Source organism: Pelodiscus sinensis, chromosome 1 (assembly GCF_052426305.1).
Source record: "Pelodiscus sinensis isolate ZL-2025 chromosome 1, ASM5242630v1, whole genome shotgun sequence".
NCBI classification, from domain to species: Eukaryota; Metazoa; Chordata; order Testudines; family Trionychidae; genus Pelodiscus; species Pelodiscus sinensis.
The window spans coordinates 11,427,215-11,451,508 of NC_143052.1; the positions used below are offsets into that span (position 1 = coordinate 11,427,215).

General features: G+C 47.4%; 1 protein-coding gene across 1 annotated transcript in view; it reads left to right on the forward strand.

The window, feature by feature from the left end:
* LOC102459502 (store-operated calcium entry regulator STIMATE-like) overlaps window positions 1–21,827 on the forward strand; it is a 46,239-nt gene extending 24,412 nt beyond the window's left edge. Inside the window, exons 5-8 of the mRNA XM_089777629.1 lie at window positions 2,931–3,043; window positions 4,472–4,555; window positions 11,097–11,207; window positions 21,478–21,827. Of these exons, the coding sequence (XP_089633755.1) occupies window positions 2,931–3,043; window positions 4,472–4,555; window positions 11,097–11,207; window positions 21,478–21,591 (422 nt within the window). The 3' untranslated portion in view covers window positions 21,592–21,827. The remainder of the gene's footprint in view (window positions 1–2,930; window positions 3,044–4,471; window positions 4,556–11,096; window positions 11,208–21,477) is intronic.
* Window positions 21,828–24,294: the final 2,467 nt, after the last annotated feature.

Consider the following 24,294-nt stretch of genomic DNA (forward strand, 5'->3'; position numbering starts at 1 on the left):
CCTCCCCTGCTGCACTTTAAGCCCATTACTCCTTGTCCTGTCCTCAGAAACCAAGAGGAACAAATTTTCTCCTTCCTCCTTGTGACACCCTTTTAGATATTTGAAAACCGCTATCATGTCCCCCCTTAATCTTCTTTTTTCCAAACTAAACAAGCCCAGTTCATGAAGCCTGGCTTCATAGGTCATGTTCTCTAAACCTTTAATCATTCTTGTCGCTCTTCTCTGTACCCTTTCCAATTTCTCCACATCTTTCTTGAAATGTGGCGCCCAGAACTGGACACAGTACTCCAGCTGAGGCCTAACTAGTGCAGAGTAGAGCGGCAGAATGACTTCACGAGTTTTGCTTACAACACACCTGTTGATACAACCTAGAATCATATTTGCTTTTTTTGCAACAGCATCACACTGTTGACTCATATTCAACTTGTGGTCCACTATGACCCCTAGATCCCTTTCCGCCATGCTCCTTCCTAGACAGTCGCTTCCCATCTTGTATGTATGGAACTGATTGTTCCTTCCTAAGTGGAGCACTTTGCATTTCTCTTTATTAAACCTCATCCTGTTTACCTCTGACCATTTCTCTAACTTGCTAAGGTCATTTTGAATTATGTCCCTATCCTCCAAAGAAGTTGCAACCCCACCCAGTTTGGTATCATCTGCAAACTTAATAAGCGTACTCTCTATCCCAATATCTACATCATTGATGAAGATATTGAACAGTACGGGTCCCAAAACAGACCCTTGAGGAACTCCACTTGTTATCCCTTTCCAGCAGGATTTAGAACCATTAACAACAACTCTCTGACTACGGTTATCCAGCCAATTATGCACCCACCTTATCGTGGCCCTATCTAAGTTATATTTGCCTAGTTTATCAATAAGAATATCATGCGAGACTGTATCAAATGCCTTACTAAAGTCTAGGTATATGACATCCACCGCTTCTCCCTTATCCACAAGGCTCGTTATCTTATCGAAGAAAGCTATCAGGTTAGTTTGGCATGACTTGTTCTTCACAAACCCATGCTGGCTATTCCCTATCACTTTATTACCTTCCAAGTGTTTGCATATGATTTCCTTAATTACCTGCTCCATTATCTTCCCTGGGACAGACGTTAAACTGACCGGTCTGTAGTTTCCTGGGTTGTTCTTATTCCCCTTTTTATAGATGGGCACAATATTTGCCCTTTTCATCTGACCTGCCTCATGTTTACAGAGTCACCTCCCCAATGGAAATAAGAGCTGGCCCTGTCTTCGCACCAATAGGACGTATGAGCTGTCATGGGGTTTGCTGCCAGCCTGCCAGAGGAAAAGATGGAGCTGAGTTGCTTTGCTCCTCTGGGAGTAGAAGCATTCTCTGCTGTAAGAGCAGTTCTGGGCTCTCGGCTGCACTACAAACAGATTTGCCGCCAGTCTCTTGATATTCAAACGTCTGGAGGAAATGTGACCTATGTCTCGTGAGCCGGGTCCCTATTTTGCAGACCCAGCAGACAGTCGTGAACCCAGGAAGATGATGAGCAGATGGCAGGATGCTCCGGCAGGCCTGAGGCTACTGTGTGTAATAGATATGGCTGCATTATTTCTGCTGACAGTTAATATGCTTTCAATTTTCACTTTAAGTACCTGTCATCCATATTTAAATAGCATTGATTTTCCGACCGGATTCCTTGGAAACCCGGGATGGGAGCCCTGTCTGTCTCGGACCTTCTGTATTCTGCTCCCAGCCAACCTATATCCGATACAGCCCCACCATGGAAGATGAAGTATATGTGGGATGCAGTGCTAGCTGTGCAAACCGTGCCTTCTGGGAGATACTGATCACTGAGGCTGTGACCATTTAGGTCTTCAGAGGGGGAGCCGAGTTTGTAGCAGGAAAAACTTAAACAACAAATAGTCTAGTAGTACCTTAAAGAATAACAAAACGTGAGGATGGTATCCTAAGCTTTCGTGGGCACAACCTACTTCTTCAGATGACAGGAGAATAGGTCATCTACCTACCTGCCCCTAGCATTTTCAGATTCAACATGGGGACATATACCAGGAGCTGCCTAGAGCTTCCCTTTAATTGGCACTTGGAGACTATATTCCGAGTTTGCAGCCCTGAGCAGCGTGTTAGCAAATATTGGACAACATACCACAAGCGGCTGCATTTCAGAGATGGATGGAGTTATCCCAGCATAGAATAGGAAGAAATGATCTGTTCTAATCTTGGTAGTGCATCGTATCAAAGATCAGGATTCGGGCCAGTGCTTAAAAGATTTTTAAGGACAGGAAAGCCTGCTATCTCTAATCTGACCTCCCAAAAACCCCAAGCCATGGCATTTACCTGGTTAGTCTGCTTCTGGGCTCATATATTATTTGTTCCCAGTAGCCTGGAAAAGAATATGGAGAGGTGGCAATGTTTGCTGCTGGAATAGTTACCTAGATTTTCTTAGAATCTAGAGAAGACAGAGGCCCTCGTTAAGCTAGATAGGGCAAGATGGAATTTGATGGCACAGAGCCAGGCACATTGGAAGAAATGGTTTGCACCAAGTGAGAATATTGCTCCATTTTAAATCTGAAGCAATCTGACCAGAGACAGGAGCCGTTTTTAATTCACTGAAGTGCAGACTTTCTGCTCCAAAGCCATGCATTCAGCTTGAGAGGAAGGACATGCTTCATTAGCTGCCAGTAGAATTCCCTCCCCTCTCATCTTCCACCTGGATCACTGTAACCTCCACACAGATTAGCATCCTTTCTAGGAGTGATCAGAGGTGTATATGCAGGCTGGTCTATTGGGGCACTGTACACACACTTCCCCCTCCTCCTTCTGTACTAGTCCTCTTAACTTTATCAGGCCATTTGTGTTCCATGAGGGAGCTCTGATATTTATCTGTGCTGTTTTCTACTCCTGTTCTATATGGTAGGTTTTCACTGACTGACTTTTCCAGGTGACCCTCCACAAGCTGCTGCCTGGATTGGCCAGTGCATCCTCTACTTGCTGATAATGGTCTTTGAGAAGACTATGGTAAGCCTTGTCCTGTTCATCCCTGGCTGGAGAAAGGTAAGTTACTGGCGATGTTCCCTCAGAGGTTTCCATTGTCTGGCATGTGCTAATGCTTTATTAGGCCATATTTCATGAGGAGCCCGCAAGTAACTCAGGGTATGTCTACACTGCTAAGGTTTTGTTTTTTTTTTAAACGGCTGTTTTTCCGAAAAAACTTCACTTTACATCCACACTGAAATTGTGTTTTCAATTTTTTTTTTCGAAAGAACAGAGGGGTTTTTCTGACATTGGTAAACTTCTTTCTATGTGGAAGAAGCCTTTTTCCGAAAGAGCGCTTTCGGGAAAAAGGCGTGTGTGGATGGGGAAGTGGGAATTCTTTCAAAAGAAGAGGAAAGAGGAAAAAGCACAGGTGCCCTGGTGGCCACTCTGTTCATAGCAATCACAGCTTAAATGTGAGAGAGTGTCCATTCAGTGTGGACACTATCTGTCAAAAAAGCAGATTGCTTTTTCAATCCGCTTTTGCTGTGTAGACTCTCTTTCAGAAGAAGTTTTTTCGGAAGATTTCTTCCGGAAAAGCTTCTTCCGAAAGGAGCCTGCAGTCTAGACATAGCCTCAGTATTAGTTATTGCGTCTTATTGGTTAGTGGTAGGGACATGTCACAGAGACCGATAAGGTTAATTGAATAGGTTGTTCTGCCCTTGGATACATGAGCTTGTAGACTAGGACTCTGGAGACCTGGGATCAATTCCTAGCCCTGCCACCGATATACTGTCACCTTGGACAAGTCACTTAATTTCTGTTTCCATTCCCCATCAGTGAATCGGTGATGGTAGTTCCTTTGTCTCTGTTTTAGACTATAACTTCTTCAGGGCAGAGGCTGTCTTGTTATTTTGGGTTCAGAGGTTGGAGCTTTAGGGATCTGATCTGTTCTGACCACTAGCTACTACCACAATGTAAAGATCATCCACTGTGTGGGGCCAGGAAGGTGGGAGACATTAAAGGTGGGATACATCAGTGTTTCTTTACTTCTGGATCCTGTATTCTGAGCCCCTGTGGCAGAGTTCTCCTAAACTTGACATGTTGCTGTAGATTTCTACACTCGGTATGCGACTATGGAATCTGAAGGTAGGCGCTAAACTTCTGGATGTTGTCCAGCCCACCTCATGCAAAGTTAATATCTCATACGCTTGTCTTGCAACCACAGTGAGAGAATCCAAGGAAAATTGGCTGGTCTTCTATGCTTTTATGCCTTGTTAAAGCATAGAAGACCAGCATTTTAATAAAGGAACAACCATCTGCCTGGCCCTCAGGCTGCCAGAAGTGTTGGGGTGGGGCTGACTAGCTCGTGCTCCGGTTTCTTAGGTAGTGGGGTAAAAAAGGCAGCAGCTGTCCCTGCCCAGTGTGGGAAGGTCGCTACAATTCATGGTTAATAGCATGCAACCGAGAAGTGTTTGAACAGCATGTTTAATTTTGTTTCCTTTGCAGCTTCAGGAGATTTTATTGGACTATATCCCAGATCCTCAGCTGGAGCTCATCCTGGTCTTGCTCATTGTGCCTTTTGTAGTCAACGTAAGTGAAGCCAAAGACGCCTCTGAAAACAGGCACTGGGCCTGTGCATCCCAGCGGGTATTCCTTCCTCCCACCAGGGGGCTATCGAAATAGGACAAAGCAGAGAAGTGGCACAACAGGTCCTTGGCAGCACTGGTAATAGAACGCCACTCTCTGGATTTTTCAAGCCAAGGCCTGACCCATGGGACCACCCTGTCAGTCCGATTAGTTGACACACAGGTCACTTAGCTGAGCCACTCAGGCCTCCCTGCTAGCAGAGTCTATCCATGCTGCAAGTTGAAGGAATTTGAGTTGAGGTGTGGTGTCATTAACCCCTTCAGACATCTCAAGACTATGGGATCTCTGCCACAGCTGATGACTTAACTGTGTCTGTCTCTGCATAGCGCGGCCTTGTAGCCAAGAAGGCTAATGGAACATTAGGGTGCATTAGGAGGAACATGGCCAGCAGATCTAGAGAAGTGATTATTCCCCTTGATTTGGCTCTGGTGAGACCACATCTGGAGTACTGCGTCCAGTTCTGGGCCTCCCACTATAGAAAGGATGTGGACGCATTGGAGTGGATCCAGCAGAGGGCGATCAAAATGATTAGGGGGCTGGAGCGCATGACCTACCAGGAGAGGCTGAGGGGTTATTTAGTCTGTGAGGGGGGATGTGAGAGCAGCCTTCAACTTCCTGAAGGGAGGTTCCAAAGAGGATGGAGAGAGACTGTTCTCAATAGTGACGGATGGCAGAATGAGGACAGTGGTCTCAAGTTACAGTGGGGGAGATCGAAGTTGGATAGGAGGAAAAACTATTTCCCTAGGAGGCTGGGGAAGCTCTGGGATGTGTTACCTACGGAGGTGGTGAATCTCCATCCCTAGAGGCCTTTAAGTCTCAGTTTGACAAAGTCCTGCTGGGTTGATTTTAGTTGGGATTGGTCCTGCTTTGGCAAGGGGCTGGGTTTGATGACCTCCTGAGGGTCTCTTCCAGCCCTATGTTTCTAGGATAATCTGGTACCTAAAATGCACGGGGATGTGGTTTTAGGGTTTCCAACATATCTAATGCAACGTGCATGGGACTTTCTGAAATGCAGATTTCCCACCTGGAAGAGCCTACTTTAATTGTAATACAGGCAGTCCCCGGGTTACGTACAAGATAGGGACTGTAGGTTTGTTCTTAAGTTGAATCTGTATGTAAGTCGGAACTGGAGTCAGCCGCTGCTGAAACTGATCAGTTTCAACCGCGGCTGAATCTGGATGCCAGTTCTGACTTACATACAGATTCAACTTAAGAAACCCAGGCGTCCCCAAGTCAGCTGCTGCTGAAACTGATCAGCGGCTGATTCCAGGAAGCCTGGGGCAGAGCAACTCAACGGAGAGCAAAGCCACGGAGCACGCCCACAGGGGGACAGCCTGGGCGCACTTGAGCTGTCCCCCTGCGGGCGTGCTCCGTGGCTTTGCTCCCCATCTCCCTGGTCTGCAGGGAGACGGGGAGCAAAGCCTTGGCGCACGCCTGCAGCGGGACAGCCCAGGCGCGCCCGGGCTGTCCTTCTGCGGGCGTGCTCCACGGCTTTGCTCCTGTCCCCCTGGTCTGCTGGGGGGGGTCCAGCAAAGCCGCTGGACCCCCCCAGCAGACCAGGGACACCAGGCGGAGGCTTTGCTCCCGGGCAAACGAGCAAAGCCGCCCAGATGGCGGCTTTACTCTGGTGTCTCTGGTCTGCTGGGGGGGTCCAGCAGCTTTGCTGGACCCCCCCCCCCCAGCAGACCAGGGAGACCGGGAGAAGCTTTTCTCGCCCCAGAGGACACGGGTGGCGACCCGCCGCCCGTGAGCTCCGGGGCGAGAAAAGCCCTGTTTGTAAGTGCAGATCCGACATAAGTCGGATCCGCGTAAGTCGGGGACTACCTGTATTAAAATGTCAGAGGGTGCACTGGGACAGTGCAGGCAGAGAGTGAGGACAGCAAGATGACTTGGCTTCCGTGCATGAGTCAAAGGGCAAAATTTGTCCTCCAGACTTTCACCATGGTCCATTAAGACTGACAAAAGTTGGTTGCTCTGTTTGGTCCCTTGTGTGGGGGACACCTGGGATAGATTGTCCTTGGTCCACTTGAAAATCACCCCCTCCTTTTGGACTGGCCAAGACATGAGTGAAGGATCTGGACTTCCCTTGCAATTATTCATAACAGCCCACGCATCCAAAACATGGCTGGCAGTGGCATCCTGTGATGAAAAGTACTGAATTCTGAACTCCAGCCTTGTCAGCCAAAAGGCTTTCCATTCACCTCTTTAAACCATAACCTAACGGGCTTGTGTATGGAATTTGATCTAAAAAAGCAGAACAGTTCAGTGGTAGCCTGTGTTGGACCTATCCTCCTTGAAAACACCCATCAATGGCTAATGCCAGGACAGATAGGGATAGAGTCCCTAGCCTAAGCTGGGAATGGGTGACAAGGAGGGGTCACTTGATGTTTACCTGTTCTGTTCTTTTCCTCTGTGGCACCTGGCATTAGCCCATTGAAGATAGGATGCTGGGCTAGATGGACCTTTGGTCTGATCTAGTATGGTCCTTCATATCTTCTTACGATGCCACTCATGTGAAATACCATTTATATTTCCAAAATAGCCCCAGCCCTCTAAGGGGAATGCCCTTTATTTTATAGTCAGTCGGCCAAAGTCACACAGGCGAGGGCATTATTCTGGTGGGCTGATGCTATCAGAATCCAGCCCCTCTGTCTGTCAACCTCTTTGTCCAAATTGATTTTTTCCTATGGTTTGCAGCTGCTCTCTGACTTCAAAACTAGAAGAATCAACAAAAAAGTCCATTGAGTTTTCAGCTGAAACTTCCACTCACTCTGATGTAAAACTCCTCAGGAAGGAAGTGGTAATTCAGATACTTATAGGATAACTTTGTTGTGATGATCTTGTATAAAATTATCCCGTGTGCCACAGAAGGTTCTTTTTTAAAGGAGGACTTGCTTGAAGTCCAGCCAAATAGTCTGTTGTCCCCAAATCTGTAGGTTTTTTTTTCTCTAAACCATCACTCTTTCCGTAGCTGCCTTCCGAGACTTTGAACCTTGGATTAGGCTGTCTTTGAAGGGACCAGGAATGTTTTGAACTGGGAAATGGAATGTCCTGTCACAGTCTGACACAATATGCCTTGGCATCCTGCTAGGTTCAGAATGTCTTTCCACCCAGCACAATTCAGGATGCAAGAAGTTCAAGGTAGACTCTGCATCTGTCTGATCCAACGGTGCTATTTCTTCCCTCCTATTTCTTTGTCTCCTGAATTCTTAGCGGGTTTGAAAAATCCCAGGAACAACTTCATTTATGGTTGGGGAGTTTCCTTTTCTAGTGGCATGTCTTGGATTTTCTGAGGCCCTGTAGTAGAAAGGGGTCCTCCTCCCTCCTTTCCTGTCCCAACATATTGGTGATTTTTCTCAGTCACCAACATGCAAGGAGGTGGAGAATGCCAAACACAAGGGATGCAATGGAAGATGGCATTAAGACCAAAGTAGGAAGCTGTGTTCCCTGTAAGCTGAGCACTTGGGCGGCCCCCCAAGAGATTCAAATGCCAGCCAGCTAATTAGAAGAGCGTCCACAGCCAGCAGCATGTGTTTCTATTGGTGGTGCACATCCACACATGCCTCAGTGCACAGAACAAAATGTATTCCACAAATCGATGGAATAAAAAAGATGCAACATTGGTAGGAAGTACATAGGTGGATGGCGTGGAGAAGTGCAGCCAGCAATACCTACCTGTTAGAGAACACTCTGTCAGTAGCTCTCAAAAGGCATTGGTGCCATTACTTCCCTTTTTAGAAATAGGGAAACTGACACAGGGAGGGGAAAGTGACTTGCCCAAGGTCACCCAGCAGTGGCAGAGATTAGAACCCAGGGTGTTTGAATGCTGGTCAGCACCTATCCACTAGGCCATGCTGCCTCCTGGTGGAGAGCCAGGCAACAGGGGAGTGCAACAAAGCCTATACAGGCACAGATGAGCTGTTTGAACTTGTGGGAGGGAGAGAGGAAACTCAGGGTATGTCTAGAGTACACCTCTCTGATGGAGAAATGTAGATTAGGCACGTCAAAATTGCTAATGAGGCAGGGATTTAAATATCCCGTGCTTCATTAGCATAAACATGGCCGCTGTGGTGGGTTTTTTTTTTAAACAGCTTTTTCTGAGTCAAAAAATAAGGTTTACAGGATCTGTCGAGAAAGGGTTTATTTTTCAACAGATTCGTGTCTAGACTGCTGTTTTTTTTTCCAAAAAAGCTCCATTTTGGGAACAAGTGGCAGCCATGTTTATGCTAATGAAGCGCAGGATATTTAAATTCCTGCCTCATTAACAGTTTCAACGTGCCTAATCTACATCTCTGTCGACAGAGAGGTGTAGTCTAGACACAGCCTCAGCATAGCATGATCTGAGTGAAATTGGCAGGAGGAGGTTGCATTCAGTGAGGCTGGATATTACAACTCAGGTCTGAGCGGGATTGCAAGATGCCTTAGTACGGCTGGAGCAGAGGAGCAGACAGCCTCCACGGGCCCTTGATGCCTCCTGCACTCCCATAGTGGCACGAACAGACTCCACCAGCCAGTAGAATAGAGGGAGTTTATTGCTTCTCCAGGATGCAGCACAGCACAGATGTCATCTGGTTACAGGGCAGGCCTAGGATGTCTCAGTCCCCCTTGAGATGGGGGAGACTGGGCCCTTAAATCCCAGCCCCTTGGTTAGGCTGCTTCCTCCATGATTCCAGCCAGAAACTAAAAAACTGTCTTCCAGCCCTGCCCCCCACCCAGGGGCTGGACCTCCCTCCCTGGGAGCCAACTGGTCAGACAGGTTGGGAGCCACTTGTATAATGACTCATCCCCTGTCCTGCTGGGCTGTGTTACAAATAGCTGCCAGTGGGGGTCACCCACAACCCACAGCCCAGCATAGCAACCAGCAAGGTACCAACTCTACATCACAGGGGGCGGCTCTGGTTCTAGAAGTGGCGGGGCCTTGGGCAGGAGGGGTGGGGTTGGGGCAGCCTGCCCTCCCCCACTCCAGCCTGCAGAGCGGCGTGTGGCGTGGCGCTCCAACGACAATTTATAGAGCCTGGGGCTCTAACCGGGAGCAACTGAAGGCAACCAATCCGCTTCAGAAGACCTCCTCATAAGGAGGAAAAGTAGTTGCCCCTGCAGTTTCTAAATAGGTGGAGAAAAGGCTTCAGGCACCTAGAGCTGCTGAGCCAGGTGTCTTTCGGGTGGGCATTCGTTTCGCATACGCAAGATGGAGGGTTTTTTAATCCCCCAAATACGTCCCCACAATCACTGTGGCCAAAATCCACCTGGGTGCGCATCTTGGCCTGTTCCCGTAACGGAGCGAGCCAAGCACGTCCTGGCTGCTCCGAGCCAAATAACATGCCAGCTCCTGCAGCCCCGGTGGTGAGCTCAGAAACTTGGCTTTCATTTTTTAAAGGAGCTGTGTTTGGTCTCCGAGGCAGCGGGGGAAGCTCGACAACACAAACGGCGTGTGTGCCCTTGAGTCGGCCGATGCCTGAGGCAATGCCTCCAAGGGGGGGCGCAACCCCATTTATCTTCCCTCGGAAACTGGCTGCCACCTGAATAGGGTGTGTCCGGGCAGGCTTTGTTGTTGGCCTCAGATGGCTGTCCTTTGTCCCTGCTGCCACTTCTGTTTGGCCCAAGAGCAAACTTTCCCAGCCTGTAGGATGCCAATGTAAGCACTGATGACTGTTCTGGGAAGCAGAAGGGCTGACCTTTGGCTCTTGGAGGCTGGTTTAAGCCCATAACAGCTGTGCAGCATGGTGGGAAGTCCCTCTCCCCCTGCACAGCCCTGACCTGCTTTTTAATTTCTTTTCCAGTGGGTCATCCAGTAAAGGCCTGCTCTGAAAAATGGACCAGGCTGCAGTGCAGAGGAGAGAAAAAAATATCCCAAAATATACGAGTAGCCCCTGTGGCACTTGAGAGACTAACAAAAGTATATAGGGTGTCACGAGCTTTCCTGGGCAAAACCCACTTCTTAAGATGAGTTTGAGGGGAGAAAAAAGCAGGGGGGGAGGGACACTCAGAATTTATAACAGAAAAATAAATGGGGGGGAAAAGAACCTGTCAATTGTAGTGCCGGTGCTAATGAGGCTAATTGAGCAGGCTGGAAGGGTCCCATACTTAGCTTTTGTGGTCAATGAGGTGTGGATTGTAAGGAAGGCTGGTTTTCTAATGCGCCATCCAGTTAATGTCTTTGTTCAGGCCAAGGAAACTGTGGAGTTATGTGGCAATATGAAGGTCACTGCCGCACTCTCTCTGTAGTTTGGTCAAATTCTTGCAGACATGGGGCCTACTCCTCTGCTCTGAGGAGAGGCCTCTGTTCCATTCATATCCCTGAGGGTCGACGGTGCTCACAGCTTGGTATGATCAGCCCACTGTGAGCTGTTGGTCACTGACAGGCTTGAAAGCTAGAGCACCCATCTCCACCTGCCACTGCCTTGCAGTTTAGACAGCCCTGAAGATTGGCCATCCAAAATCCAGGCCATTCAAACAACTTTTGTTTTTCCTTTTCCCTTCCAAGGCTGTTATGTTCTGGGTCGTGAACACCCTGATCATGAGGAAGTCTAAGCGGAAGGACAGCCTGGAAGACAGCAGGTCCATAGAAAATCCCGTGAGGAATGAAGAATCCCAGGTGAGCCCAGAGAATGTGCTGTGGGCAGGTGAGCACAGACAGCCCACCCCAACTCAAATGAACTCTGATCATCTGAAGAAGTGGGTTTTGCCCACAAAACCAGCTACATGTTTTGTCAGTCTTTAAAGTACTACTAGACTGTTGGTTTTTAAGTTTTTACCCTTGGCTGTGACAGCAGAGGGGAGCAAAGGCACAAGACAGGTGATGGGGACTGGGAGGCTTGCTCCAGCTGTGCCCCAGCGCCGTATCTGTTACCCCCTTGGGGAAGGGGACCCTTTTGGGGACCTCGTTCGGCGCTGCCTTGCTATTGCTGCAGAAACGGGAGTACTGACTGAGCTCCGTCCCAGTTCTTCACGTGCATGGGCACATCTGAGGGTGCAGAATCAAACACACCTCCAGGTCTGCCACATGCAGTCTAGCGGGGCTCTGTGCGTGGCCCCGAGACCCTTTGTTCCCCGTTGCTCCCGTGCAGGCTTGCCGGAGGCTGCTGATTGCTGTCTGTGTTGGATTCTTCCTCCTCGTTTACTCAAGTGACACGCACATAAAGGCAGGGCACGCAAAGTGGATGCTGATTGCACATGACACAGACTGAGAGAGCCGTGCGCTCCCCCTGCATCCCCTCACAGCGCTACTGCGGTCCCGTCAGCACACCCTGCAAACTCTAGGTATGCAAGCACAGGTAGCAAAACTGCCCTCTCCCACCAGACTGCCTTGCTTCCCACACTCACTGAGATGAAGGGGGCCACTCATGTAGCCCCCTGCGTAGGGCCACCAGACAGGTCAGGAGGAAAAGGCTTTAAGAGCTCTAAATGAGCAGCCTTTTGTTCCTAGAGCCTAGGGAAGCTGTACAGCAGGGCTCTGTTCGCTCCGTATTGTGAGGGGTAGCACGCATGGACAGGGCATCTAGAGACCAGGGTTCTCTACCCAGCTGCAACCAAGTTACTTTGATCCCCTGGCTTCCACTCTGTTTTGATGGCCTTCTGGGTGTTTGTGCAGCACCTAGCACAGCCGGGCCTTGATTGCAGTTAGGCCCTCTAGGAGCTACAGTGGAGAAAGTAATAAATATCCGGTATCTCATTAATGTGTGTCCTTGGGTGCTACTGGTGTTCTCCACGGACACCATGCATGTGCCATATTCGGCCACCTCCCCAATCACTGCAGCTGTGGGAAACCAAGCTGGACTCGAGTATGGCTCGGTATTTTTTCCGATTCTGGGTTGAATGAATGGTATGAAAAATCATTCTTCATTTGTAAATAGAGCGCATGTCGTATGAAGTCCACTGAGAATCCACAGGACTCCCGCAGGCGTCACATCCAATTCCTTTGGGGCCTTTGCCTCTAGTTAGCATGTTTAGAGATATAATAAGCAGGCTTGCCCCTGGACAGGAAAGGGCCAGTTGCCCTAGGGATACAAAAGGGCCTGAAGCTCCTTGCCTCTGCTGTTGTGATAGCAGCAGTAGATGGAGCCCTGGGGCTTTTAAATCACAGCCACAGCCCCACATGGCATGCTCCATGCAGCACTGATGGCTGCATGAGGAAGGGAGGGAATGGTATGGCTCTCTCTGGGTTGTTGAGGGCTGCTTAGCTCCAGCCTTGCCCCTTCTGGAGGGCAGAACAGAGTCCCCCAGCTCCCATCTTACCCAGGGACCAGGCCAGGCTGTCAGCCCCACTGGTAGTAAGAAGGGAGGAAAAAAATATATATTTTTTTTTGGGCTGATGTCTCATTTTGAAGGAAAACACGCTTGGCGGGGAATCAGAATTTGCCAGGTGTCTTTGTTTCTCAGCAAGCAAAACTGACAGTTAGCTCTCGTGTGAGTCACCCTCCGTATGTATTTGGGTTAGTTGGTGGTTCACGCTTTAAAGCCAAAGGAAAAAACAGTGTTATGTTATGGACAGATTTTGTTCTCTTTGTTTGCTAACACAACCGAGTTCACCGGATGCATGTCACATCCATGCCTGTGCTTCTGGGCAAAGGCCATAGTCTAACGGGCTGGATCCAAGTCTATTCTCCTCTGCACTTCTTTTTTTTTCCAAAATTTGACCTGTACGACTTCTGATTTAGTGTTCTTCATTGGCAAGTCCTACTAAACTGAAGAAGGAACTCGGCAGGTACAGGCTAGCTTCTGAAATAACTGCTTCTTGGTGATTTTAGATACCCCTAGAGAAGGGGGAGGGAGGGAAGCAGAACAGAAATAGTATGTGGTATTTCACATCCTCATTACAGAATAACTTTCATCGCCTGTACCTGTTAGGTTTACTTGCACCATAGCTTTAACCAGAGCGTGTCTTCTATGAAGTGTAACTAGGTTCTACATCTTACAGGTGAGAATGCTAAACCGTGGCAGTTACTACTCGTTGGTGTTTTTGCACTGAAATATACACAAGAGGGTGTCAAGTAAGAATGTTCTTAACTGGTATTGATGCAATTTAGGTAACTTCAAGCCAGCTTTCTTGCAGAGCATGTGCATCTGATAAGTTCCCATTTCTAAAGGGGATACGGTATTTGTGGATTCCTTCCTCTTATGGGACAGACAAAGCGGAGACAGATGTTAACAGCTGGTCAGCCAGAAAGTGAGTCATGCACATCCCAGTGCAGCAGAGTTGGCCTTGTCCTGTAAATGAGAAGCTGTCTGAGTTATGTTGTATTCCAAAACAGCTGAACCTTGCATTCTGGGCATTTCTAAAAGCTGGGAACCTGTTCTGGAGAGCAGATACCTTTCATGGGAGGTGAAAGGCAAGTTTGGCTAGAATGAGGCCTGATCTCAACAGATTTTGCACCAGTTTAACTCTTAGTTAGAGGTGCCGTGTGTTTTATTTTTGTTTAACCACTAGAGTTGAAGTGATCTCAAACTGTAGACAAGCCTAATGATCCCACATCTAGACATGTACAAACTGCTAATTACTCTAAATTCTAATCAGCCAGAGCCAAATAACACTTATCTGGGTATGGCATGATCTTGGCCTCTTAGCAGTGCTTGATACACAGCATTGCATCCCCTCCAATCCCATTTAGCAGGGAGGGCATTGGAGGCTCATGCAGCACCTGTAACTCGTAATGTCTTTCCCAGTGGATGGTCACTGCTGCTACTTGTTCTGATTTTGCAAGTTTGCACCACTTTAAAGATGGTTTAAACGTCTGTGTCTGGTTGAGGCCTGAGAGCTGATCCTAACTAGGGATGTAAAATCCTGTTTAATCAGTTAAACTTTACGGTTAACTGCTTAAATGGGATCCCGCGGGCAGGGAGATACTCCCGCCTGGCCAGGCCTGCCATGCCACGGGCTGCTCTGACCAGGCCAGGCCCTCTGTGCTGCACTGTGGGAAGCTGGGGAGCTGCTTCAGTCCAGTTAACTGCTGACATCCCTAGTCCTAACCCTTCTACAAACCGCACAACCAGTCCTTTGTTTTACAGCAAAACATGGGCCTGTGAGACACCCTCCTCCTTTCACCTTCACGTAGAATCACCAACAACAATAGGCTGAGGCAGTGGAGGCCTGTATCAAAGAGCTCGCCTGTAGCATGGATATTGTGAAATCTATGGTAGCCTTTCCACTTGGGACAGAACGGGGCAGGACTCAATACCCAATACGATGCCGTTGTTACCAGTCTCTGAGGAACGAACAGAGCCCCATAAAATTCTTTACAGTAGCCTGTTCCGGTTCAGGTTAGCAGGTCTGCCTTTAGGGCAAGGCAGTTGCATTGAGCCCCGCGCCTTCAAGGCCCCGTGTTGCCTGGCGCCCGGCTGATCGCTCGCTGCCCTGGCTGGGAGCCGCCCGGCCACACGGTGCAGCCAACCACAACATGGCGCCTTGGGCCCTGCAAACTCTCTGGCCGGGTCTGCAGGTTAGTCTAGAAAGAAAATCGCTAACTAAATCTCTGGAAGTCGGGAAAGATCCACAGTTGTCCAGTTCGTCTTCCTGGCAAGGCCTCATTTCTCCCTAGAGCACATTCTTCTTCTATTTTTACCAGTCTATGTTCCCAATGACGGGCTTCCACTTATAGGCTTCCCTGCTGGGAAGGGTTTTTTTCTGCTAGTTGGCCTAAGCTTTCCCTTTGCATCTCCCATCTTACTGTTTATATCTTTTGAATATTTGATTTACCCCCAGGCCTGCTTGGGGGGTGGGGTGAGGGGCAAAGGGGACAAGTGTCCTGCGGCCCGGTGCTTCAAAAGGGCCTGGGAAACACAGGGCCTTTAAATCTCTGCTCAAACGCCCCATGCCACACTCCAGACAACTTGAGGGAGCCTGGCATGGTGCGCTCTGGAGGGGCACTGTTGTGCAAGCCCCACCCCTTCTGCCTGAGGCCCCACCCCTTCCTGGACAGAGTGTTCAGTCCGCCCCCTCAGCTTGCCCAGGGACCTGGCACGTTGGTCAACAGAGGACTTGACAATCTCCCACTCATCCCTGTCCTCTCGCTTCGTTGTCACTTAGCAAAGCTTTAGTTGTACCTCTTGAGGAAAGAGTTAATTTTTGTTGCATCACTTGGCGCGTACCCTCTGGTGTGAACTGGAGTTATGTTCCTCCCTCTGTTTGCAGTGTCGTCTTATTGGGACTGCATCCGGGGATTGTTGCCTTCCTGCTCCCTGTCCTGGTGCCTCCCCAATGTCAACCCCAAATTGCATTGGCCATGTCACATTGCAAACCCATAGCTCCGGTTTTCCAACCCACGTGGCTGAAGAGTACAAGGTGGGGGATAGGGGGACCTTCTCAGAAAATCTGGGACTTCAGTCTCCTGTCTTGGTGGTCCTTCATCAAACTTATGTGCAGCCGTTTGCCAAGTGACCTCCTATCTGAACCATATCTCCAGTCACCTTTTAAACGGAAGATAAAATAACCTACCTGGCAAATTGAATTGCCCACGCCACAAAGCTGGCGTGGCCAAAATCCAAGATCTAAGCTGGAAATAGTGGTTTGACTGGGGTCTGTCCCTAGCAATCGACTCATCTGCTCTCCTAGTTATTTAGTAAGGAGAATTTCCTCCCTCTCTACCAGGTTGTTAACCTCTCTGGTTTCAGGTGCTAAATGTCTCTGCTTGGCACAGGATACTTACGATAAAGGGCCTGAAAATTTATCAGAGTTCATCAGATCTGTCTAGCAGCAGGCGCCAAACAACTCCCCATCACATGGCTTACTTGGATTTCAGCCTGCCTTCACAATAAAGGTCTTCATTCTTTTCTCCTGCGCTCGGAAGCAGCTTGCATTAGGAAAAGGGTCCCTGTGTTAACCTCGACTTAAAAACTGTGTTACCTATGGCTGCACCGGCTCTGATTTTTTTTTTTTTTAACAGGGGAGTTTTATTGCTTGTGAGGCTTTACCCTGTGAGAAGGGACTTAGCAGAGATGCAATTTCACTGTTTGATGGGAGACAGCGAAGAGCTGGCCAGCCCAGAGTTCAGTCTTCCGTCTCTGGGATGGAGAGAGACTTTTCATGCTGTTGAGCAACAGATGTGAAGTCAGATGACCTTCGGCTTTGTGTAAGGCAGAGTGTGGGCTGTGTGTTAGGCTGAAACAAACCCAGGGTTGGGACCTTTTCCTATACTGCAGAGATTCTATTAAAATGTTCCTTCTGGGCTAGACTTGGCTTCATTTTGTCTTAAACCCCAACTGTAGCTTCCAAGACAGGTTTTGTTTCCCCCTTTGTGAAGTTCTGTCCCTTCCCGTCAACCTGCCTGTTTGATCTGTACTGACATTTGCTTGAATCCTGGACGTTTGCAGATGGAGCTGCATGTGACCAGAATAAATGCAGGCTGAAACGAAAGCCTCTGCCTACGTTGGTGTCTGTTGTTGCTTCCCTCCCAGCAACTACAGAACATATGAATGGCATCATTGGCTTCTCCACTCAGCGAAAACCAGTAGCTTTTTAAAAAGCCCTTAATGTTTCCTTTGACCTCTCTGGGTCTGTGGTTTTTACTCAGAGGCAGAAAGCACATTTAAAAAAAACCCACAGGAATATGTATCTATCTGTCCTTATTTTCAGGTTTTATTAACACAGCTGGCAAAGACCAAATGGCATGTTCACTGGTTAATTGGGTGTTGGAGGGGGGAGGCTGTGCTCTTAGGCTAATGCACCAGCCTGTCTTCACTGGGTGCGTAGATCCACACAATTGGCAGACACTCGAGACTCTGATTGACGTAGCATGGGTATTTCAGACCACAACGGAGGTGTATATTTGAGAGGAGGCCTGGGGATTTTGCTGCTGATCATTCATAAACACAAAATTCACTTAAGGTACGTCTACACAGCAGGGCTAAAGTCGGAATGAGCTACACAGCTTGAGCTGCGTCAATTGCGTCGCTTAAGTCGAAATAGCTTAACTTGGCTTTTGGCGCTGTCTACATAGCAGGAAGTCGAAGGAAGAACACGTTTCCTTCAACATCCCTTACTCCTTGTAAAATGAGGGTTACCAGGGGTCTGAATAAGAAGTCCTCCAGCTCGACATTTATTTTCAAAATAATGGCTTGTAGTGTAGATGCACATTGTGTTTCAGAATAACATCAGCAGTGGAGACATAGCCTTAGACTTCTTAAAACAGACTAACATTAGAGATGCTCAGGTTCTAAAATATCTGTGATTCTACCTGTCTCCTGGTGGAAATGGATTTATCCGCTTTCTTCATCCTGGGAATCACTGCATAGCACATTCTTTTCTTTCTGCATGCCCTGTCCTCACAATAGATCCATCCACTGATCTATATGAAGATCTATGTCTTGTGAGAGAGACAAGAAAAGTCATTCTTCTGCTCTACTCTGTGCTGAGTAGGCTGCAGTTGGAGTATTGTGTTCAGTTCTGGGCACCACATCTCAGGAAAGATGTGGAGAAACTGGAGAGGGTCCAGAGAAGAGCAACAAAAATGATTAAAGGTCTAGAAGATATGACCTGTGAGGGAAGACTGAAAGAATTGGGTTTTAGTTTGGGAAAGAAAAGTCAGAGAGGGGACATGATAGTAGTTTAAGTTCCTAAAAAGGTATTACGAGGAGGAAGGAGGAAAAATTGTTTTCATTGGCCTTTGATAGGAGAAAAAGCAATGGGCTTACATGACAGCAAGGGAGGTTTTGATTGGACATGAGGAGAAACTTCCTAGCTGTCAGGGTGGTTTAACACTGGAATAAATTTCCTAGGAAAGTTGTGGAATCTTCATCACTGGAGATATTTAAGAGCAGGTTAGACAGACATCTATCAGGGATGAGCTAGATGGTGCTTGGTCCTGCCGTGAGTGCAGGGGACTGGATTCAGTGATCTCTTCCAGTTCTCATGTTCTATGACTCGGAACTCAGATTCACTGTATCTGTTCTTATCCACCCTGCTGTCTAAAACAAAATGGACTGGCAGAGTAAAGAGTCTGTGTAACATGCCTGCAGCTGTGATCCAGTGCTCTTGAGGTTGTACAGCAGAGATTTCAACACGCAAGTCAATTATCCCTTGCTTTTGACTGGAGGTCTGTGTTGGAATATGTAAAATACCAGGGGCATCTCTATTATGTAAATATTGGCACTCAAATGGAACACTGGAGAAACCGCTCCAGCTGATGGGAAGTGTGTTCTGTACAGGATGTAGCTCAAACGTGCTTTCTAAACCACAATGCAAAAAACGCATTGAACTGTGTGTCGGGGTGGGGGTGGAGCAGTTTTTTCCCTTGTGAAGTTCTTTCCCTTCCCATCATGTGGCCGGTCTGATCTGCACTAATGTTTACTTGAATCATGAACACTTATGGGGGACTCATTTCCTTCTCAACTCTCTGGCGCTTGAGCGTAACGAGGCACACGCTAGGCAAGCCCCAGGTTGTCAGAATAGTGGTGACGTCTTGGGGAGCAAGACCAGAATGACACTGTAACCAAGGAATCTGGCAACTTTGGTGCTAGCCCCAGCTCTGCCACTCACCTTGTATGGCTTGATCCCTCTCCTGTAGGTGGTAAGCTCTTTGGAGCAGGGATTCTTAACAAAGTGGGCCCTGATCTTGGCTGAGGACTTTGGCCACCGCTGTAATACAACGGTCCAGAGCAAGCTTATGTTGAAGTATCTCCCCTCTTTAGAGGTTCGTCTACACAACAGAAGCTGCGCAGAGGTTAGTATGAGCTCACTCGCTTGAATCCGGAGACCAACCAGAGTGGGCCACATCTTGGATACATATGTCACTCACTAGCCCATTCCAATACAACCCTGTGCTGTTCCCACCGTTCTGTTACTCAGTAGCCTATCAAGTTAGTGCCCAAGAATCTCTTGTGCTGTATAACAAGTGGGGAGAGCCCCTGCACAGTTTAAAAAATGTGTATCCACAGCCATATCTGCATCTGCAAAAATGAGCCGCGGCAATCTGCCTCCATATCCGCGGATGCAGATCTAAAGTGGAGCTCTGCGGATTTGTAGGTCTCTCTCCCAGTGGGATCAACCTGTGGATGACAAATAGCACCTGAATCCCAATCCATTTCACTATCAAGCTCTGGGCTGTGCACAACATTTGTATCTCAAACCCCGCAGAGGACTATTTACTGGGTGTGGGAGGAAACTTGATTCCACTGGAATGTTAAAAGAAAAAAAATCCTATTTTCTATGAGCCCTATTTTCTTTGGTTTCAGCAGAAGCCAAGTGTGACCTGACAGCATGTAAACAATGCTGGTTTTTCCATGTATTTCTGTAGCTGTCATTAAAAATCTACAAATCGGGGTGGGCCATGTGGGAAGCGCTCTCCCTGCAGCCTTCCTAATCTCTTTGAAGATGTTGATTCATTGCAGCAGTTTGCTTTTCCTGTTTAGCCCTCCGGTTGCTGGGTTACTGGCCCCTCAGTGCCGCCTACATGATAACAAATGAAAGGCGTGTTCCTTTGTTATGACAGTGCATGGGGATCATGCAATTTATGTCCCCCAGTGATGTCCAGGTCCGAGACCAGAAAAGAGGCCTTGTTTCTAGTCTCTTATCAAACGGCTTTTTGTCTGTTGCATTTAAAACACTTGGCCACACAAAGCATGAGCACATTCTCCCTTGACAGGGGCATTTCAGAAAACCAGAACATTTTATACTGCATCCCTAATGCAGCGTGTCAGGAAACGCTTGCGATCCAAATTACATGCTTCATAATCAGCATAAAAATTCAGGCTGTGAGCTTGTGCGATCTCTCAAGCTGAAGTAAGGACAGGCCTGGTCAACACTTGGGTGGGATACCTCCAGTAAGGTGATGCAGGAAGCGGCATTGCAGTGGCTGGCACTCGTCTTGCGGAGCCAACTCTGAACTAGTGAAGCATGGCCCCTCAGATGTACACACTGTATGCAAGAATTGACAGAGTCCATGGCCAGATTCCCATATGGGGAAGCAGCAGCATCTGCTTAAACTCCCATGTCATTTCAGCCACTTGAAGTGTTTGCCTTCTCTTCTGTCCTTAACTATTGCTGAGTGCTGTTAAAAAGTTGTCTACCCCAGAGGTGGCTGCACTTTAAGAGTTCATTCAGTAACTCAACAAAGCGACTTTGGCCGGTGCAGAAGACCATGATGGCAGACCAATGAGATTTGGTGTCTGCTAAGCAGAAGAAAGCAGGATCATCTCTAATTCATCTGTACTTCATTAAATTAGCGATGTTGGAGTCCAACATTTGTTCTTGTACTATCCTGAATAACCCCTGATTAACTTGGATTCTCTGTATAACGAATATCTATTTATATTGCAAGAGCACGTAGCCTTAACTCCATTGTGCTAGGCCCCATAATGAAGAACACTTTTTTTGCTTCAAAATTGCTTACAGTCTAAGCAAGGTCTTTACTAATGGGTAGGGGAAATAACTCAGCAAATCAAGAGGGAGGATGGGGCATAATGAAAAACATTATCTGTGGGCATAATTCATAGCAGAAACCACTTAGCCAGCTACTGAGCTGACAGATCCGATTTCTGTTCAGCTGATCTGCTTTGACTGAATTTTGAACATGTGTCCATTCACGCTGCACTGGATGCCCTGCACACACCTACACCTTGGGGCAGCTACATGCCTAGCTCTGAAATGAGAGCATTTGGTTGAGCAGGGCTTGAGTTTAGATTTTTGCAGCGTCTGTTGTCACGTGATCGAGGAGGACGAGGCATCTCAGCAACACCTATATCAAAATTAGGGTAGCTTTATGACTTGCTGACTCTTCTTTACTCTTCAGAGAACTGCTTTTCTGGGAGATGTTCCCTATGCTATGTCCAGTTAAAACAGGCAGAGGTCTGAGATCGCCAGCCATACAGACTCTTTAAGCCGCTGAGCAATGAGTCTCTCTCAAGAGTTGAATTGCTCTTGTTCTTCCTTTTAGGTATTGCTCAGTCCTCACTTGGATTTTGATTACTCTGAAAGTGACGAAGACATGTCAGGACTCCAAGGAACCAGCCAGAAAACAAAGCAGCCAGACAGTCAGGTACTAGTTTAGCAGAGACCTCAAACTGAGCCAGATGGAGAGAAGACCAAGCCAGAAAACAGCAGTAACGTTGCTTTTTGGAAAACCGGACTTTGATCCGATCCCAGAGGTTGGGACGAGAATGCTGGTTTGTTACTCAGTGAAATGGAGAGCATGTGCTGGGACTAACCAGATCTATCCCATGCAGCTATTTTCCTACTGCTGTTTTTGTACCTTCCGCATGGTTGCGGTAACTGGTTCTACATACACCATTGACTCCTGAATTTGTCCCCGAACTGGACAATCCCAATCATATCATGATTAAGACTAAGGACTCTGGTTGGCCAGCTGGCTGTAATTTGTGATGGGGTGGCAGCATAAATCAAAATGTGAGCTCTTTTTATAAGATTGAAGATTTATCTTGTATGAACAGTACTGTGACACTTGCTCTATGCACAGCTTTCTCGTAAATAACTCACTGGGAGAAAGTACCTTTGGCATTGGACCGATCATTCCACTGAATCTGATGTTTGTACTGTTTTATAAGGGTTGTTATAAAAGTTTGAGTTAAAGTTGGCTTGTATCTGGAGTGTATTCTTGTGCTTAATGTTTTGCAAAGAGATGATATACATTTTAACCTCTGAGTTTCAGGGGATGCTTGCTCTGCATTGCTGTCTCTGAACCGGAACTTTTCCTACTTGACCCAGAAGCTGAATTTTGTTAAAAATGTGTGCAGTCGCTTGGGTCAATGGTGTGGAGAAAAGCTGCTTCTAAAGCCAAAATTTTCAAACACTGATGACTACAGTGCTCTCGAAAGCCTTATTTAAATGGGGAAGATCATCTGGAAAGGAGACCACTTCCTTGGGAATTGGTCAAACACCTGTAGAACAAACTCTCACTCAGAAAGAACCTAAGGACCACTCCAAACCTGGCCACTTTCAGCTCCAAATGCAAGGCAATCTGCTTGTGAATCCTACCAGAATGTTCCATTGAATACACCAGAGTATGTAGTTCTCCTCCTGAGGAGAGCGGAAAATGACCTGCATGTGACCAAGATCAATTGCCTTGCTTAATGCATAACTGAAAGGAACTCTGGTTCTACAGCCATGAGAGAATCCTAGACTTATAGGACAGGAAGGGACCTTGTGAGACTGCTTATTCCAGTCTCCTGCACTCAAGGTAGGACCACCTGATAATGTGTAGTATAAGAACCTGAACAGGATTATGCTGAAAAGAATTTGTGATCCAAAAGCCATTGACTTGAAGTGAGAGCCAGGGCTTCTGATCCCACTAATCACTGGGCATGCATCTCAAAATGCACCCACCCCCAGAGTGTAGTGATTTCTTTGGGTGCTTACTAGCACTCAGCACTTCCAAGCTGGGAGGGGTTGCAATTGCTGTGGAGGATAGGGTCATAATTCAAAATGATCTGGACAAACTGGAGAAATGGCCTGTAAACAGGATGAAGTTTAATAAGTACACATGCAAAGTGCTCCACTTAGGAAGGAACAATCTGTTTCACACATACAGAATGGGAAGTGACTGTCTAGGAAGGAGTACTGCTTAAAGGGATCTAGGGGTCCTAGTGGATCACAAGCTAAAGAGGAGTCAACAGTGTGACACTGTTACAGAAAAAGCAAATATGATTCTGGGATGCATTAACAGGATTGTTGTGAGCAAGACATGAGAAGTCGTTATTCCGCTCTACTCTGCACTGATTAGGCCTCAATTGGAGTATTGTGTCCAGTTCTGGGCACCACATTTCAAGAAAGACATGGAGAAATTGGATAAGGTTCAGAGAAGAGCAACAAAAATGATTAAAGATCTAGAGAATATGAGTGATGAGGCAAGGCTGAAGGAATTCGGCTTGTTTGGAAAAGAAGACAGAAAGGGGACACGATAGCGGTTTTCAGGTATCTAAAAGGGGGTCACAGGGAGGAAGGGGGAGTTATTTTCCTTGGCCTCTGATGATAGGACAAGAAGCAATGGACTTAAACTGCTGCAAGGGAGGTTTAGATTGGACATTAGAAAAAATTTCCTAGCTCTCAGGGTGGTTAAGCACTGGAATAAATTTCCTAGGGAGGTTGTGGAATCTCTATCACTGGAGACATTCAAGAGCAGGTTAGACAGACACCTGTCAGGGATGATCTAGACTCTGATTGATCCTGCCATGAGAGCAGAGGACTGAACTTGATCTTTCGAGGTCCCTTCCAGTTCTAGTGTTCTATGATGCTATAATTATAGGTCAAGAAGGGCTTGTCTAAATAACCACTTAATTTGGAGCAAGCTGTGTGGAGTGTGTGGCCATATACTGACAATTCTCTGGTGCATGTTCATCTCCCCCCCCCCCCTTCAAAGCACAGTAGATTCATATGCGCTTGGAAACTTTAGTGTAGCAGTAGGGTCCAGCTGAACTTTAAAAACAAGTAGTCTTGTGGCAACTGAGAGACTAACAATTATACATAATATCATAAGCAAAAAAACCACTTCTTCAGATGATGAACTAGAGAGGAATAACAGAAACCAAGTTATTTATAACAGGGGGAAAAAGGTACCTGTCAATTGTCAGTCCAGTGCTAATGAGGGTACTTAAGTGGTCTGGAAGTGTCCCATACTTAGCTTTTGATGTAACAATGAGGTGTTAAAGGCAGGGGAGATTGACTTTATAATGTGCCATCCAGCTAATGTCTTTGTTCAAGACCAAGGAAACCGTGTCAAATTGCAGATGAATGTCAA